Source organism: Oncorhynchus nerka, linkage group LG11 (assembly GCF_034236695.1).
Source record: "Oncorhynchus nerka isolate Pitt River linkage group LG11, Oner_Uvic_2.0, whole genome shotgun sequence".
NCBI classification, from domain to species: Eukaryota; Metazoa; Chordata; class Actinopteri; order Salmoniformes; family Salmonidae; genus Oncorhynchus; species Oncorhynchus nerka.
Window position 1 is genome coordinate 54,864,037 of NC_088406.1, and position 19,313 is coordinate 54,883,349.

At 41.9% G+C, this 19,313-nt stretch overlaps 1 protein-coding gene across 6 annotated transcripts in view; it reads right to left on the reverse strand.

Annotated features, from left to right (window-relative positions):
- The window catches only part of abcc5 (ATP-binding cassette, sub-family C (CFTR/MRP), member 5), a 59,165-nt gene extending 41,631 nt beyond the window's left edge, over positions 1-17,534 (reverse strand). For 3 of the 6 annotated variants that reach the window (XR_003864767.2, XR_003864766.2, XR_003864765.2), the window contains exons 1-6: positions 17,429-17,532; positions 16,539-16,610; positions 16,219-16,403; positions 2,278-2,423; positions 1,818-1,973; positions 1,332-1,476 (exon numbers count right to left, since the gene is read on the reverse strand). Coding sequence is in view for 3 of the 6 variants with exons in the window: in XM_029673285.2 (XP_029529145.1) it covers positions 1,332-1,476; positions 1,818-1,973; positions 2,278-2,423; positions 16,219-16,347 (576 nt within the window). In the remaining 3 variants the exon portion in view is untranslated. Of the gene's footprint in view, positions 1-1,331; positions 1,477-1,817; positions 1,974-2,277; positions 2,424-16,218; positions 16,404-16,538; positions 16,611-17,428 lie in introns of all 6 variants that reach the window. The other 3 variants (XM_029673285.2, XM_029673283.2, XM_029673284.2) reach the window with 2 other exon arrangements.
- Positions 17,535-19,313: the final 1,779 nt, after the last annotated feature.

Below are 19,313 nucleotides of genomic sequence, written 5' to 3' on the forward strand. Positions count from 1 at the left end.
GCTGATTGGCTGACAGCCGTGGTATATCAGACCGTAAACCATAGCTGTCAGTCAATCAGCATTCACATTCAGGCCTTGAACCACCCAGTTTATAAATGACGTTGGAGCTTCCCAACGCTGTGTGGGTTTTGACTGACAGCCTCGACAAGAAGTTGGCCCCCACCCCTCCCGCTAATTGCGCAACTTTTGATCAAATAAAATAGTTGTCGGAGTGAGGGGAATGCTGTAAATTAAGAGGACTCTGAGGATTATAAATACCGTTTTGTTGTCAAGCCAAACACCCGTGAGTCCAAATGTGCACTTCACATTTCAATATCATATATAGTGTTTTGATGACTATGTTTGACGTGCAGTTCCAAGGTGACGCGACATCATACCATGGGTTGTTCTGAACAGAATGAGCCTAAGTTTATCTATTGTGGAGAAAATTCACTGCAGAATATACACCTGGATGCACTCCCGACTCCTTTCTACACACACTAAAATGACCATCTGTTTCTCTGAATTGCCTAGCGAAAGCCTAACACTAAGATCTTATTTTATAACTTAGCTAGTCATGTTGCCAGCAGAACAAGCTATCAAATGATGCCCACCTGACCCGGATTGTGTAAACAACAGTAATTGTGTGATGGCAGGGATGCAGGTTTGTGTTCCAAACAAAATAAATATAAGTGTGCTTGCTCTAGTTCATCAATGGCACATTTAGGAAAGCTCAAAAATACTATTCTTTGAGTCATAAAAGTGCATTGAAATCATCTAGGAACTGCCCACTTTGGAGAGGTGTGTGGCCCCTTGGAAACACTAGTTAGACCCCTCACTCAAACCCTTGTCATGTTGCATCTTCCCCAACTTTCCCATGAATATTCTTATCATGTTACTGAATGTAACCAGAGTTTTTTCAGACTTTGATATCAACAAATATGGGTGAAAAATACAGTAAATATTAAATGCATATAAAATCAACAGTGTAATGTTTGGATTCAGTCTGGTGTCTGGTGAAAGATTGTGTACTCAACTTTGGTCCAAACTCTTCCCTTTCAATAGCTACCATGCTTATGCTTTTCATATTTCTGTAAGAAACATTTCAATTGAGCCCCATCCATATAGGCCAATTCCCACGACGAGTGTAAAGGGTTAACATTGAGACAGAAGAATCTTAACACATGTAACACTCACCTGTAGGCCTCAGCCTTGATGGAGGGAAGGGGACAGAGGCAGGGGATTGACACACCCTGCTAATAACATTTGAGAGAGCGAGAGTGAGAGAGAGCAAGAGCGAGCTATTGAACGACAAAAGCCTCCCCAGGGGAGGGTGAGATGGCGTTACTTACTGGGCCACTGAAGCCGGCTAGCTGGGTGACCATGAGGCAGAGGATGGAGAGAAGCAGGCGCGTCCGACAGAAGGCCCAGACCACACCGCACAGGGAGGCCTCGTCCCCTTTCACCCTGCGCTCCTCCTCCCACAGCCCGGCCAACCTGCGCACACACAGGCGATCAAACCACAGTCGACCAACAATCACTGGCTGGAACTGTCGTGCCGGAGTCAGGCACCACAAATGGATACAAATCCCGTCTCAGCCTTGTCTCGGTCTTCCTCTACATTCTGGTTATCACAGTTCATAAACTGGAACTGTCGAGATCTCCGACCTAAAACCTTAAGACCAAAACTCAGGTGTAACGAGAACAAGACCGGTTATAACGTTGAGAAATAAGACCGAGGCAGAGACCCAGGCCAAGCACAATCGTGGTATTTTTCAATAAACTGTCCTTGGAAGGGTGACCTTTTTGACCCCGTATATACAGCGATCTGTACTGACCTGCGGTGGTTAACCTCGCAGCTCTCAAACTGGGACACGGACCACACGTCCTCCAGCAGTAGCTGGCCTTTGCGGTGGGCGTGCACGGCCAACGGGGTCAGCCAGTTGAAGGTCATGAAGGAGAAGAGGCCCGCGTTGTCCACTGGGTGCTCGTGCCTGTGGGGGGAAAGAGTTGTGGAGGACAGATCATTTAGAGAGAGGAACATCTACACTGGTACAGCAAGAGGAGTCTCCCTCAAGATTTCCTGCTTAGTTATCCCTTGCCACCATGTTGCTGCTTGCTCTTTGGTGGTTTAGGCCGGGTTACTGTAAAGAACTGTGTGACAAATATTATTTTAAAAAGGGCTATTTCAATAGAGGTGAGAGAGCACCTATAACTAGGACCCAGTCTTTCCTGACCACTTGGCCTGACAAGGAACAACTATAGGCCTTACCAACAGTGGTGGTGCTGCTTGCTTACTTGCTGGTGGAGCGGATAGGTTTGAGGACGCCGACGCTGTGTAGGTATTTGCTCCGCACTGCTTCCTCCTCCAGCTCTTTCATGTAGGGAGCGCCACCCTCCAGGGACAAACCGCCCTCTGCCCTTGCTGCCGTCTCCAAAGCATCCTGGGATTGATTGAGATAAAAGTATTGTCGATAAGAGCAGATACATTTTAAAACATTGACATGTTGAATTATCAAGAGTTGGATGCATTTAGCTTATGGCGGATGTTACAGTGCTAGCCATACCACTTTCTCCCACTGAGACTAGAGCCTGGGACCTTTTCATCCAAACACATGTGACCACCTCCTAAAACTTCCTTAGCCAGTTGCGCCACCAAAAGGGATTCAAATAAGCAACAAGTGGATACATCAGGCTCAGGAGTGAGTTTACAAATTCCCATCCGTTACACTTGCACTCATTTATTTTTGTTGCATCAGTCCTAGTTTGATGACAGTAAATTTGATAAATTCACTCAGACATGACTTGAGAGGAAAATACTGGTCGACAGTCATCAAGTATTAGGTCATTAGAGAGCAGAGAAAGCAGAACATTGTAGCATGCATCCCAAATGGCACCCTAAACCCTACATAGTGCCCCTACTTTTGACCATAGCCCTAGTCAAAAATAGTGCACTAGGTTCTAGTATAGATGTGAGCCGTCCTTAAAAAAGCCCCCCGGCAGATTAAACACGAGAGCCACGGTGCATCCACAAACACAGGTATGATAAAACATTTATTTTTACTGCTCTAACTCCGTTGGTAACCTGTTTATACTAGAAATAAGGCCTCCGTGTTGCGTTGTGGGTATGAACAGCCCTAAGCCATGGTATATTGGCCATATACTGTTAATTAAAGCTCCCAATTCACCGCTTTATTGACACCGTTTTCGGTCCGAAACGGATCTATATATACTTAAGCATCAAAAGTAAATGGAATTGCTCAAACCATTTCAACATTTCTTATATTAATCAAACCAGACCACACTATTTTTTTTAAATTGACAGATATCCAGGGGTACACTCCAACATTCACACAATTTACAAACAAAGCATTTGTGTTTAGTGAGTGCCAGAACAGAGGCAGTAGGAATGACCAGGTATGTTCTCTTGATAAGTGTGTGAATTAGACCATTTTCCTGTCCTGATAAGCATTCAAAATGTAACAAGTACATTTGAGGTCTCAGGTAAAATGTAAGGAGTAAAAAGTTCATTATTTTCTTTAGGAATGTAGTTAAGTAAACGTCAGCTAAAATATAAATAGTAAAGTACAGATACCCCTCAAAACAACTTAAGTAGTACTTTAAAGTATTTGTACTTGAGTACTTTACACCTCTGCTAATTTGTGACCTTAATTATTCAATCAAGTACAAGGGAGGAGCAAAAACCCACAGAGACACAGCCCTCCGTGGATTGAGATTTGACAATGTTTTATGATTGGGAAATGTTGGAATTGGGCAATGTCAGTTTCTAAAAGAAATCGCAATAGCAAATTTTATCACATTACTGTAAAGGTGTGGCCAGAATGGTTCTTTTGGGTTGCTTGACATGCACTTTATACGCACACCCATCTTCTCTGACCTACCACCCTACTTCGTTTTTGCCTTAAGTAACCATTTATCTTATGCAACCATACCAAACGTAACTTGCCAATTTAAGTGTCCCGGATTTGCATTTACTATGTTACGTCTAGTCTATGAGACCAGGTTGGTCTTGGTATCAGCTCCAAGTTTAAAGAGGCTATGATGTCATTCTCCTATCTCACAGCAATAATGTAGCTTGGCCATACCATCTAGGCTACCGGTCCACTTACTTTCGAGCATGCTTAGCATTTGAATGAGTGATGGCGCAATGGTAACCTAATACAGTGCCCTCCTAATTATTGGGACAGTGAAGCATTTTTTTCTTTTGACTCTATACTCAAAGTTTGGATTTTAAATAAAATAATGACTGAGTTTAAAGTGCAAATTGTCTACTTTAATTGAGGGTATTGTCATCCGTTTAGAAATGACAGCACGTTTTGTATATGGTCCCATCATTTTATTGTAAATAAGAATAGAATGTTTCTAAACACTTCTACATTAATGTGCATGTAACCATGATTATTGATAATCCTGAATGAAGACTGAATAATGATAAGTTAAAAAGTTAGATGTACAAATATCCCACCCCCCCTCAAAAAAGCTAGCCTCCCCTGTTATTGTAATGGTGAAATGTTAGCATGTCTTGGGGTAGGATATTAGTGAGTCTAACTTTCACTCATTTATCACAATTCATGTAGAAGTGTTTAGAAACACGTTCTTATTTCCAAAATGACAATACATTATTTACCATTCATTTCTGTTGGGCACAAAATAATCTGAAACACAATTTAAACAAATAGCAAAAGCATCCAACAAGTTTGTAGAGTCACAAACTTGATGTAAACATTGCATGCTAGGAATATGGGACCAAATACTAAACTTGACTACTTTAATACACACATTAGTGAATTAGTCCCAAAACTGTTGCTCCCCTAAAATGGGGGACTATGTAAAAAATATATATATATTTTTTTAAAGTGCTGTAATTTCTAAATGGTTCACACAAGATGGATGGCAAATACCCTCAAATTAAAGCAGACAGTCTGTACTTTAACCTCAGTCATTGTATCATTTCAAATCCAAAGTGCTGGAATACAAAGCAAAAACTATTTAAAAAATGTGTCACCCTCTCAATACTTTTGTAGCTCACTGTATTTGTTGGGTAGCGGGAATAAACCAGTCGTGATGATTTAAGCTGATAGCCTAATATGTTAATTTGACTTTTCTATGTAATCTGACCTCCGTACCACTGGAAAATTAATCTGCTTTATCATGACGTTTTAATGGTTTTATTAGCCTACCATTATTACAATTCCTGTGCATCAAACAACTCCATTATCCAAAAACAACAATATTTGATTGCGATACAATTCTTCAACCACTAGAAGTTCTGCGTACGCGTGGCCGGAGCTGGGCATGGAGATACGCACACTTTCCCCGTCAAGTTCAATATGAATAAATACACACACACAATCACTAAAACACATGTCATGTGACGAGGCAGTATGTAATACTTGCACAACTTTTTTTTTTTTTTTTTTTTTTTTGAACCAGCAAAGACAAAGACAAAAAGGGTAATTTGTTGCGCCAGCTGAGCTATGACTCAGCCCTGATTGAGTAATTCTGTCACAGAGGAGGCCTGGGGAACGACTGAGGGACAGCAAAGATGTCAACTCACACTGCTCAGAGTGAAGGAAACAGAGGGAGGTAGAAATCAGAGAGGTCATTTTTAAGGATAAATTATTGCAGAATATGGATTGTTTGCTAGATTTGAGTTTCCCTTTACTGTAGTGTGAAAATGCCTTTAATTAGTCAATTATATTAATACATGGCAGTGTTTCCCCAATATGCATTTAGCAGCATACAGTGGGGAGAACAAGTATTTTGATACACTGTCGATTTTGCAGGTTTCCCTACTTACAAAGCATGTAGAGGTCTGTCATTTTTTATCATAGGTACACTTCAACTGTGAGAGATGGAATCTAAAACAAAAATCTAGAAAATCACATTGTATGATTTTTAAGTAATTAATTTGCATTTTTATTGCATGACATAAGTATTTGATACATCAGAAAAGCAGAACTTAATATTTGGTACAGAAACCTTTGTTTGCAATTACAGAGATCATACATTTCCTGTAGTTCTTGACCAGGTTTGCACACACTGCAGCAGAGATTTTGGCACACTCCTCCATACAGACCTACTCCAGATCATTCAGGTTTCGGGGATGTCGCTGGGCAATATGGACTTTCAGCTCCCTCCAAAGATTTTCTATTGGGTCCAGGTCTGGAGATTGGCTAGGCCACTGGCTAGGCCACCTTGAGATGCTTCTTACGGAGCCACTCCTTAGTTGCCCTGGCTGTGTTTCGGGTCGTTGTCATGCTGGAAGACCCAGCCACGACCCATCTTCAATGCTCTTACTGAGGGAAGGAGGTTGTTGGCCAAGATCTCGCGATACATGGCCCCATCCATCCTCCCCTCAATACCGTGCAGTCGTCCTGTCCCCTTTGCAGAAAAACATCCCCAAAGAATGATGTTTCCACCTCCATGCTTCACGGTTGGGATGGTGTTCTTGAGGTTGTACTCCTTCATCCTCCAAACACGGCGAATGGAATTTAGACCAAAAAGCTCTATTTTTGTCTCATCAGACCACATGACCTTTTCCCACTCCTCCTCTGGATCATCCAGATGGTCATTGGCAAACTTCAGACGAGCCTGGACATGCGATGGCTTGAGCAGGGGGACTTTGCATGCGCTGCAGGATTTTAAACCATGACGGCGGTGTGTTACTAATGGTTTTCTTTGAGACTGTCGTTCCAGCTCTCTTCAGGTCATTGACCAGGTCCTGCCATGTAGTTCTGGGCTGATCCCTCACCAACCCCATGATCATTGATGACCCACGAGGTGAGATCTTGCATGGAGCCCCAGACCAAGGGTGATTGACCGTCATCTTGAACTTCTTCCATTTTCTAATAATTGCGCCAACAGTTGCTGCCTACTCACCAAGCTGCTTGCCTATTGTCCTGTAGCCCATCCCAGCCTTGTGCAGGTCTACAATTTTATCCCCGATGTCCTTACACAGCCCTCTGGTCTTGGCCATTGTGGAGAGGTTGGAGTCTGTTTGATTGAGTGTGTCAACAGGTGTCTTTTATACAGGTAACGAGTTCAAACAGGTGCAGTTAATACAGGTATTGAGTGGAGAACAGGAGGGCTTCTTAAAGAAAAACTAACAGGTCTGTGAGAGCCAGAATTCTTACTGGTTGGTAGGTGATCAAATACTTATGTCATGCAATAAAATGCAAATGAATTACTTAAAAATCATACAATTTTATTTTCTGGATTTTTGTTTTAGATTCCAGCTCTCACAGTTGAAGTGTACCTATGATAAAAAATTACAGACCTCTACATGCTTTGTAAGTAGGAAAACCTGCAAAATCGGTAGTGTATCAAATACTTGTTCTCCCCACGGCACGTATACATACAGTGGGGCAAAGAAGTATTTAGTCAGCCACCAATTGTGCATGTTCTCCCACTTAAATATATGAGAGGCCTGTAATTTTCATCATAGGCACACTTCAACTATGACAGACAAAATGAGAAAAAAAATCCAGAAAATCACATTGTAGGATTTTTAATACATTTATTTGCAAATTATGGTGGAAAATAAGTATTTGGTCAATAACAAAAGTTTCTCAATACTTTGTTATATACCCTTTGTTGGCAATGACAGAGGTCAAACATTTTCTGTAAGTCTTCACAAGGTTTTCACACACTGTTGCTGGTATTTTGGCCCATTCCTCCATGCAGATCTCCTCTAGAGCAGTGATGTTTTGGAGCTGTTGCTGGGCAACACGGACTTTCAACTCCCTCCAAAATTTTCTATGGGGTTTTCTATCCAGGACCTTGAAATGCTTCTTACGAAGCCACTCCTTTGTTGCCCGGGCGGTGTGTTTGGGATCATTGTCATGCTGAAAGACCCAGCCACGTTTCATCTTCAATGCCCTTGCTGATGGAAGGTGGTTTTCACTCAAAATCTCACGATACATGGCCCCATTCATTCTTTCTTTTACACGGATCAGTCGTCCTGGTCCCTTTGCAGAAAAACAGCCCCAAAGCATGATGTTTCCACCCCCATGCTTCACAGTAGGTATGGTGTTCTTTGGATGCAACTCCGCATTCTTTGTCCTCCAAACACGACGAGTTGAGGTTTTACCAAAAATTTATATTTTGGTTTCATCTGACCATATGACATTCTCCCAATCTTCTTCTGGATCATCCAAATGCTCTCTAGCAAACTTCAGACGGGCCTGGACTGGCTTAAGCAGGGGGACACGTCTGGCACTGCAGGATTTGAGTCCCTGACGGCGTAGTGTGTTACTGATGGTAGGCTTTGTTACTTTGGTCCCAGCTCTCTGCAGGTCATTCACTAGGTCCCCCCGTGTGTTTCTGGGATTTTTGCTCACCGTTCTTGTGGTCATTTTGACCCCACGGGGTGACATCTTGCGTGGATCCCCAGATGGAGGGAGATTATCAGTGGTCTTGTATGTCTTCCATTTCCTAATAATTGCTCCCACAGTTGATTTCTTCAAACCAAGCTGCTTACCTATTGCAGATTCAGTCTTCCCAGCCTGGTGCAGGTCTACAATTTTGTTTCTGGTGTCCTTTGACAGCTCTTTGGTCTTGGCCATAGTGGAGTTTGGAGTGTGACTGTTTGAGGTTGTGGACAGGTGTCTTTTATACTGATAACAAGTTCAAACAGGTGCCATTAATACAGGTAACGAGTGGAGGACAGAGGAGCCTCTTAAAGAAGAAGTTACAGGTCTGTGAGCGCCAGAAATCTTGCTTGTTTGTAGGTGACCAAATATTTATTTTCCACCATAATTAGCAAATAAATTCATTAAAAATCCTACAATGTGATTTTCTGGATTTGTTTTTCTCATTTGTCTGTCATAGTTGAAGTGTACCTATGATGAAAATTACAGGCCTCTCATCTTTTTAAGTGGGATAACTTGCACAATTGGTGGCTGACTAAATACTTTTTTGCCCCACTGTACATATACATACATAAATACACATGTATATATACACATACACACACATATCAAATCAAAGTTTATTTGTCACGTGCGCTGAATACAACAGGTGTAGACCTTACAGTGAAATGCTTAATTCCAGGCTCTAACCAACAGTGCAAAAAAAGGTATTAGGTGAACAATAGGTAAGTAAAGAAATAAAACAACAGTAAAAAGACAGGCTATATACAGTAGAGGCTATAAAAGTAGCGAGGCTACATACAGACCCTGGTTAGTCAGGCTGATGAGAGGTAGTATGTACATGTAGATATGGTTAAAGTGACTATGCATATATGATGAACAGAGAGTAGCAGTAGCGTAAAAAGAGGGGTTGGGGGTGGCACACAAAAATAGTCCGGGTAGGCATTTGATTACCTGTTCAGGAGTCTTATGGCTTGTGGGTAAAAACTGTTGTGGGTAATAAAAATAAAAAGCCTTTTTGTACTCGAATTGGCACTCCGGTACCACTTGCCATGCGGTAGCAGAGAGAACAGTCTATGACTGGGGTGGCTGTGGTCTTTGACCATTTTTAGGGCCTTCCTCTGACACTGCCTGGTATAGAGGTCCTGGATGGCAGGCAGTTTTGCCCCAGTGATGTACTGGGCCATACGCACTACCCTCTGTAGTGACTTGCGGTCAGAGGCTGAGCAATTGCCGTACCAGGCAGTGATGTAACCAGTCATTGATGCTCTCAATGTTGCAGCTGTAGAACCTTTTGAGGATCTCAGGACCCATGCCAAATCTTTTTAGTTTCTTGAGGGGGAATAGGCTTTGTCGTGCCCTCTTCACGACTGTCTTGGCGTGTTTGGACCATTCTAGTTTGTTGTTGATGTGGACACCAAGGAACTTGAAGCCCTCAACCTGCTCCACTACAGCCCCGTCGATGAGAATGGGGGCTTGCTCGGTCCTCCTTTTCCTGTCATCCACAATCATCTCCTTAGTCTTGGTTACGTTGAGGGATAGGTTGTTATTCTGGCACCACCCGGCCAGTTCTCTGACCTCCTCCCTATAGGCTGTCTCGTCGCTGTCAGTGATCAGGCCTACCACTGTTGTGTCGTCTGCAAACTTGATGGTGTTGGAGTTGTGCCTGGCCATGCAGTCGTGGGTGAACAGGGAGTAAAGGAGGGGACTGAGTACGCACCCCTGGGGAGCTCCAGTGTTGAGGATGTTGCTACCTACCCTCACCACCTGGGGGCGGCCCGTCAGGAAGTCCAGGATCCAGTTGCAGAGGGAGGTGTTTAGTCCCAGGATCCTTAGCTTAGTGATGAGCTTTGAGGGTACTATTATGTTGAACGCTGAGCTGTAGTCAACAAATATCATTCTCACATAAGTATTCCTTTTGTCCAGGTGGGAAAGGGCAGTGTGAAGTGCAATAGAGATTGCATCATCTGTGGATCTGTTTGGGCGGTATGCAAATTGCAGTGGGTCTAGGGTTTCTGGGATAATGGTGTTGATGTGAGCCATTACCAGCCTTTCAAAACACTTAATGGCTAAGGACGTGAGTGCTACGGGTCTGTCGTCATTTAGGCAGGTTGCCTTTGTGTTCTTGGGCACAGGAACTATGGTGGTCTGCTTGAAACATGTTGGTATTACAGACTCAATCAGGGACATGTTGAAAATGTCAGTGAAGACACCTGCCAGTTGGTCAGCACATGCCCGGAGCACACGTCCTGGTAATCCATCTGGCCCCGCGGCCTTGTGTATCACATCAGCTACGGAGAGCGTGATCACACAGTCGTCCGGAACAGCTGATGCTCTCATGCATGCCTCAGTGTTGCTTGCTTCAAAGTGAGCATAGAAGTGATTGTTGGGAAAATTATGATTAAATGACTGAACAAATCATTTTAAATGGAACTGTAACTAAGTAAACTTATACTCTGTTTTATTATATCTGATTAACAATATGAGTTCATAAGAAGGGATTGTGTGATACAGACAAGGAGTAATTAAAGTTAATGAACACCATTCCAACTAGGAAGGAAGAAATGGTTTGTGGATTAAGTAAACAGATAAAGTAGCTAACCTATGGTTGAACCGACGAAACTGAGCTCTGGGGTGTTTTAGATAAGGCTGTGAGTGCATTCCTAGGTTCTCTGTTTATTAGAACTGTCAACTAAGTGGTGATCGATAATGTTGATGGGTCAAAAGTTAATTCAGTTACGTTGTGTGACCTGTGTGTGTGTTAGTAAGTTAGAATTAACTATTAACGTCACTTTGTCCCGGTCGAGAGGAGGGGATTCTGTTAACCTCTTCCCTCTACTCGGGACGCTTGCGTCCCAACTAGAGCTCTGGAAATGCAAATGTGCTACGCTAAATGCTAATAGTATTAGTTAAAACTCAAAAGTTCATTAAAATACACATGCAGGGTATCGAATTAAAGCTACACTCGTTGTGAATCCAGGCAACAAGTCAGATTTTTAAAATGCTTTTCGGCGACAGCATGAGAAGCTATTATCTGATAGCATGCACCAATACACTACAACAGAAAAGCACAGCAGGGGACGTAAACAAAATAATTAGCATTTCGGCGTTACACAAACCGCACAATAAAATAGAAAACAGTCATTACCTTTCACCATCTTCTTTGTTGGCACTCCTAGATGTCCCATAAACACTATTGGGTCTTTATTTCGATTAAATCGGGCCATATAAAGCCAAGATATCGTTATATGTAGACTGTGTGATAAACGAAAAAAAACTGCAATTTCACAACGTAACGTCATTTTTTAAAATTCAAAAAGTAGACGATAAACTTTCACAAAACACTTTGAAATACGTTTGTAATGCTACTTTAGGTATTAGTAAACGTTAATAAGCGATAAAAATCATTAGCTGTCGTCTTGGAAAAAATTTCACGAGAGAGCTCTTCCAGAATGATCTGGGCGGAGACTGGAGGTAAGTGGTGCCCCTGTTTCGGTTCAACCAAGAATCAAAGATGATTCAATTCACAAGACTCTAGACAACATGGGGATGCTGTGGGAGTTGAATCCTCATTCTTATCTAATTCGGCTCACTGTGAACAATTGCTGGAAGTGGCGCAAGGATATTTATTTCCATTTTCTGTGATCAGGTTTTCCTGCGCTTTCCGATGTAACGCACGTTATGTTATAGCCACAGTCGTGATTTAACCAGTTTTAAAAACGTCTGAGGGTTTCCTATCCACACATTCTAACCATATGAACGTACTATATTCCTGGCATGAGTAGCAGGGCGCTGAAATGTTGCGCGATTTTTAACAAAATGTTCAAAAAAGTAGAGGGTAGGAGCAACTGGTTAAGCAATGAAATGACATCATGTTATTGTATATAAACTGTTGCTCGTGGGAACGTGGCAGCGCGCTCCGAGAATAAATTATGTTACCTATTATTGAGAAGACTGATCTCCGTCTATTTTATGCAAACAAGAATCTTACAAATTCTCATGAAATAGATTAAGGGAATTCAATTAATGAAAACACATTGGTATAATTAAATTACAGTAACAGTGATTTTGCTCATCTGGTAGGCTCGTGTCACTGGGCAGCTCGTGGCTGTGCTTCCCTTTGTAGTCTGTAATAGTTTGCAAGCCCTGCCACATAAGACTGGCGTCAGAGCAGGTGTAGTATAATTCAATCTTAGCCCTGTATCGACGCTTTGCCTGTTTGATGGTTCGTCGCAGGGCATAGCAGGATTTCTTGTAAGCTTCCGGGTTAGAGACCCGCACCTTGAAAGCAGAAGCTCTACCCTTTAGCTCAGTGTGAATGCTGCCTGTAATCCATGGCTTCTGGTTGGGGTATGTACGTACAGTCACTGTGGGGATGACGTCCTCGAACAGGTGATCTAGAATGGTTTTCCCTCTGGTTGCACATTTAACATGTTGATAGAAATTTGGTAGAACTGATTTAAGTTTCGATGACCCCAAGCATACTTACAAAGTTGTGGAAAAATGGCTTAAGGATAACAAAGTCAAGGTATTGGAGTGGCCATCACAAAGCCCTGACCTCAATCCCATAGAAAATTTGTGGGCAGAACTGAAAAGGCGTGTGTGAGCAAGGAGGCCTACAAACCTGACACCAGCTCAGTTACACCAGCTCTGTCAGGAGGAATGGGCCAAAATTCACCCAACTTATTGTGGGAAGCTTGTGGAAGGCTACCCAAAACATTTGACCCAAGTTAAATCATTTTAAGGCAATGCTACCAAATACTAATTGAGTATATGTAACCTTCTGACCCACTGTGAATGTGATGAAAGAAATAAAAGCTGAAATAAATCATTCTCTACTATTATTCTAACATTTCACATTCTTAAATTAAAGTAGTGATCTTAACTGACCTAAGACAGAGTATTTTTATTCGTATTAAATGTCAGGAATTGTGAAAAACTGAGTATTTGGCTAAGGTGTATGTAAACTTCTGACTTCAACTGTATGTATGTGTGTGTATATATATATAATTTTTTTTTTTTTTAAATACATAAATGTATCCATAACTGTAATGTGGTGCAAAGGTGTATTGGGTACTGCTTCAGCAAAAGCTAGCTACCATTCATAGCCACGTTGTAGTCTTCGAGTCCTTGAACTTTTGGTTGTTTACGTACAATTGTTCGTCTAGTGGTCGATAATTCTGCTTCTCTGCTCGGAGCCTTTTGAAAGTGGGGCACAGGGCACGTCGTCTCCCCACTATTTCATGAGGAAATAGTTCATTAATAGAGAATGTGGTGTTCTTCAGCTCCCTACCCTGTTGTAACAAGGCAATCTCCATTTTGTAGTGAGTTAGCATAGGTTAGTGGTGGCTTTCAGATTGAACATGGGTGGGCGTGAAAAATACACCCCATCTTTATGTGAATCAGTTAAAGTGTGCATATATATATATATATATATATATACACACACGCACATATATATATATACACACACACATATACAGTGAAGAGGTGACTCCGGGATGCTGGCCTTCTAGGCAGAGTTGCAAAGAAACAGCCATCTCTCAGACTGGCCAATAAAAATAAACATTAAGATGGGCAAAAAAGCAGACACTGAACAGAGGAACTCTGCCTCTAAGGCCAGCATCCCGGAGTCACCTCTTCACTGTTGACGTTGAGACTAGTGTTTTGAGGGTACTATTTAATGAAGCTGCCATTTGAGGACTTTTGTGAGGCGTCTGTTTCTCAAACTTGATAGGACAAGTACATTAGACTCTTGCTCAGTTGTGCACCGGGGCCTCCCACTCCTCTTTCTGTTCTGGTTAGAGCCAGTTTGTGCTGTTCTGTGAAGAGAGTAGTACACAGCATTTGTACGAGATCTTCAGTTTCTTGGCAATTTCTCGCATGGAATAGCCTTAATTTCTCAGAACAAGAATAGACTACTGAGTTTCAGAAGAAAGGTCTTTGTTTCTGGCCATTCTGAGCATGTAATCATACCCACAAATGCTGATGCTCCAGATACTAAACTTGTCTAAAGGAGGCCAGTTTTATTGCTTCTTTAATCAGAAGTTTTCAGCTGTGCTAACATAATTGCAAAAGGGTTTTCTTCTAATGATCAATTAGCCATTTAAAATGATAAACTTGGATTAGCTTACACAACGTGCTGTTGGAACACAGGAGTGATGGTTGCTGATAATGGGCCTCTGTACGCCTATGTAGATATTCCAGCTACAATAGTCATTTACAACATTAACAATGTCTACACTGTATTTCTGATCAATTTGATGTTATTTTTATGGACAAAAAAAGTTGCTCTTCATTCAAAAACAAGGACATTTCTAAATGACCCCAAACTTTTGAACAGTAGTGAGTATATATAACACTTTGAAAAAGACCCAAGACACTTTACAATAGTGACTGGGAAAAGAATTCAAATATCTCAAACCACATGGTACAAAACAGGAATAGGGTTGAAGAATGTTGCGTTGTAGCGGTGGAGGAAGCCAAGGAAATACCCACCCAGTATCTACTCCTCTAAATCAGATAACATAGGCCAAGGAGGGGATATAGAAAGAGGGGGCATGCCCAGCTTAAATAACCTCAAATAACCTCATAGTGATGTGCAGATTTAATGCCCCGTCATGAAAAAAACTGTACCTTGTTGTGAAAATCTATATTTAAATCTGCCTGAATGAATGTGGCACATAGCGTGTCAGTTTCATCAAAGCGCTTCTCTGCACGTGTGCCCTCCCCTTCCCAATCACCCACAGCTCACGTTTCTACTCTCACATTGGACAAACAGCCATTATAGCCATTCAGCCAACCCACAGCCAATAGGGTGCCTAGTAGTCCCCTGCATCACAGGAAGCAAACATGCTATTGGCTGCCACTGCCAGTGAGGCTGTAAGTGGGAGGGTCTAAATTATGTAAACAATTTAAGCCAGGCAGCAGGGGGATGTAGGGGCTGCTAGAGATAGAGAACAACGAATAATATACTGGTGAGTATGTCGAGAGATCTAGTGTGGTTGAGGACAGAGAGATGGAGATAAAAAAGGACAGGGAACAAAATAAAATACTTTGTACAATTTACCATGAAAACGTAAGAGAAACCCCTTTCCTATCCTGCTGACTAATGCTGACAGGGAACGAGGAGGGGGGTGGGGGGGTGGTAAAAATGAACAAACACAAAGGGTTGAGCACTTAGAGCGACAAAACAGCTGTTCCTCCATTTTAACGGGGAACTGACACAGGTCCTTATCACGGTGGTCCACTCCGCATGTGCATTTGTCAGGATGACATTTGTTTTTCCCAAAAGGGGTCATTCTCCCCCATCATCATCATCATCAAAACGACCCCGCCAAGAGGCGAGAACAGCCACTGTCCCCACTAAACAATTAACATTTAAAAGATAGGATGATTATGAATAACAGTTCACGACATGCCATAATGAAATGCAATAATGAATCATGTCAAATAAGGTGCCACAGAATTGTTGTGACAGAACTAAGCTTGAGAAAAGACTATGTTATGACTAGGACAACCGCCAACACTTGGGATATTTGAATAATGGCAAGATGTTTAGCTGACTCTTCACAATTCTACAGACCTCTCCCAGGACCTCAACTACATCAACTTCAGGCTCATTACCCTTATGCCACAAACAAGACAGTGGGTGCTTTAAACTTGGATGCAGAAAACAAACAAGTTAAATAGCATGTGCTTTTCAAAGTATTCAATATTTTATTGCAATTACTCAAACACACACAGTCTGAGTGACAAGTTGTGCAGAGAAAGAAACATCTAATTCATCCTGGCCATTATGATAACAGAGCATCACAAACATTCAACTACCACCACACAGACTCACCTGGATCTTGGCGAGCTCCAGCTGGTATGGGGTGACCTCTGTGCCTGGTAAAGTAGTGTCTCTGCTCGGCACGGCCCGGTACACAGGCCCAGGTACCAGGTAGTCCTTTCCCAAATCATGCTCTTTCATCTTCTTTCACCAACATAGGAGCTGACTGGCGTTTCCACTCTGTGCTTTGTTTTCAACTAATTGATATGGAACAAGGGGAGTCGTGTTTGGAAAACATGGACAATTAGACAATCAGTATTGTTATTAACAATGTTAAGTTGGATTGCTTGGTTGCATTTGCCAGGTTTTTGATGAAATGGTCAGCACCTCACCATCAAATAGGGTATTTTCCAATTAAGGACAGGAACGATGATCCCATCCTATCCATGAGCCTTCTAGGCTGCCTGGTATGGGGTGAGCGAGTGGAGATGGATGACTCAGAAATGCTCATGTTTTTTTCGATAGCACAGCAATATAACTGGTGATGCAGAGGCTGTACCGGTTACCACTGATACTGTCCCAAATATATACAGATGTTGAAGAGGGGCCAACTGCAAACTAGAAGGGTTATCCTCAAATGTTTTTAGGCCAGCTATTTCCGACATGGATTAGGGGGGTATTTTTGAAAAGCTCGTCTATTTCCAAGCTTTCTTGCTACGCATGTGTCAGATTCCCTGCCCATATATTACAAAAAACAGAAGGGTACATGAAGTTCCGGATTATTATTTGTATTAGGGTGGGGGGGATACGTGACATAATCGGAGGATTCAATAATGTCGATGTGGCCATTTGAATTTATACATTTGAGGACATTATGTAAGCCAACTTCATAGTGTCAACACACGATTCTTCAATTTGTCCTCTATTTATAAAATCGACCTAAAAAACTAAAAGGGAAAACAACCATTTCTTCACGAACCCCGTGACATACGACACCGCTTCGGACTGAGCTGTACAACCTGAGCATCGTTGCAAAAGAAGCATCCTCAAATATCTAAAATCATCTAATTATGTATGGCCGCTTTGGCAGAACCCGATTGACGGCATTAACAAATCAACCTTTTCAGGACTATGCTACTATGCGCAAAACGTTTAGGTTTTATAAAACGTAAGCATGCAAAATGTCACTATAAAATATGAAGTCTACCGATTATACAATCTTGTACGTCTAAAAATATATATATTTTTAAGTGAATAAAATGAGAATCTCGTTGACAAATACCTGCGTCTCGTTGTCAGCCAGCAGAACCCGATCAGTGGCCACAGAATAACAATTTATTTATAAAGCTGCTCTTTGATGCAGTCGCTGTGTTACTGTAACGGAAATGTAGTTCAAGAAAAATACCTAATAATTTACGGGAAGAGGTGGCTACAATCCAGGAGACTACAGTTCCCAAGTGCGCTTGATGGCGAGCACAGAAATTGTAGGTGTAATTTATGCTCTGCTATCATCCTGCCCCTGTGGTCTGGATGCTGCATTGGCACATTGAAGTAGAATATTCATTCAACAAATGTTTATTTTTCTATTCCGGGATTGCGAATAAACTTCCATCGGTTGATCTCCTTGGCACAAATTGGGTCCTTGTGCGCTGCATACTTAGGCAGTTTGCCGTTATTTTGACAATTTAAGGCACACGGAAAGACGCCGTCAACAGCATCAACGTTTTGAGTGCAAAAGAGCGTAAATTCACAAACACCGAGTAGTGTATTTTAGCCATTAGAATCTATTTAAAAAGTTGTATTTGTCATATTCGCCATGTTGCCCATTTATATTGTGTTCCTTTTGACTCACCTTATGTCCTCCCAACCTGGCCTCAGAGCATTTCGTATTGTTCTGTATGTAAATCCGAGATACTCCATTTAGTATGATATGTTCAGTTATAGTATTTATTGATTTGTGGATGTCCATCACCCATTTCGTATTATAGGTTAACATTTGCTAAGCGTTTATGTTACAAATGCTAGCTAGGTGGCTGAAGTTAGCTAGGCTAGGAGTACGTTTAGGAGTTAGGTTAAAGAGTACATGTTAGCTAACATGCTAAGTCATTGCAAAGTAGAAAGTAGTTGACAAGTTGCTAATGGCATAAAATGATAAAGTTGTCTGTGACGAGATTCGAACTCTCAACCTTTGGGTTACAAGATGTTCGCGTTATACGCACGCCCATCCACCCAGACCTTATACACATGCCCTGACCAACCATCTTCCTTTCATTTCTGGTTTAAGTAACCACCGGTCTTGTGCAACCATATCCAATGAAGTGTCTCGGATTTACATACAGAATACGAAACGCTCTTAAAACCAGGTTGGCTCTATGGGAGCCGCAGTATTCCCTCTTGAAATCATAGTCCTATATGCGATCGAAAACAGGTAGGCTGCAATTGTTAAATATATATCCCATTTGACTGAAACCTTAGTTTCAGCCCAATACATTATTAACTAAATCTTTAGCTAGTCTATTTAGCATTATGAAGGTCATAATCTCACATTTCTACGCTACAAACGACCCACGCCATTTATCCGATGTCGTTTTAGAACATTTGGCAGTACCTCCAACCGGCCTCACATCCGCAGACCACATGTAACCACACCAGCCCAGGACCTCCACCTGCAGGGTTTTCAGACCAGCCACCCGGGACAGCTGATGAAACTGGAGGAGTGTTTCGGTCTGTAATAAAACCCTTTTGTGGGGGAAAACTCATTCTGATGTGCTGGGCCTGTCTCTCAAGTGGGTGGGCCAATGCCCTCCCAGGCCCACCCATGGCTGCGCCCCTGCCCAGTCATGTGAAATCCATAGATAAGAGCCTTTACAGATTTGCTTATTTTAACTGTATCTCAGTAAAATTGTCATCAAAAATACAATATTAGTTTGATTTGGAGTTAAACAGTGGTTTGCTCCTCTTGTAATATTTTCATATGTATACCTTTTGAATGTGCAGCTGGGCGTCCGTGTTTTGTCAATATATTTTTGTATGTTTTTGACACCATAGCCGGCTTTGAAACACTGAGGAACAGAATTTAGATCTGTACACAAAGAATACCCTGTCCGGCATTAAAACATTTGAGGTTTTAAACTAATACTATGAAATAGCCATCCCTGAGGTTTAGA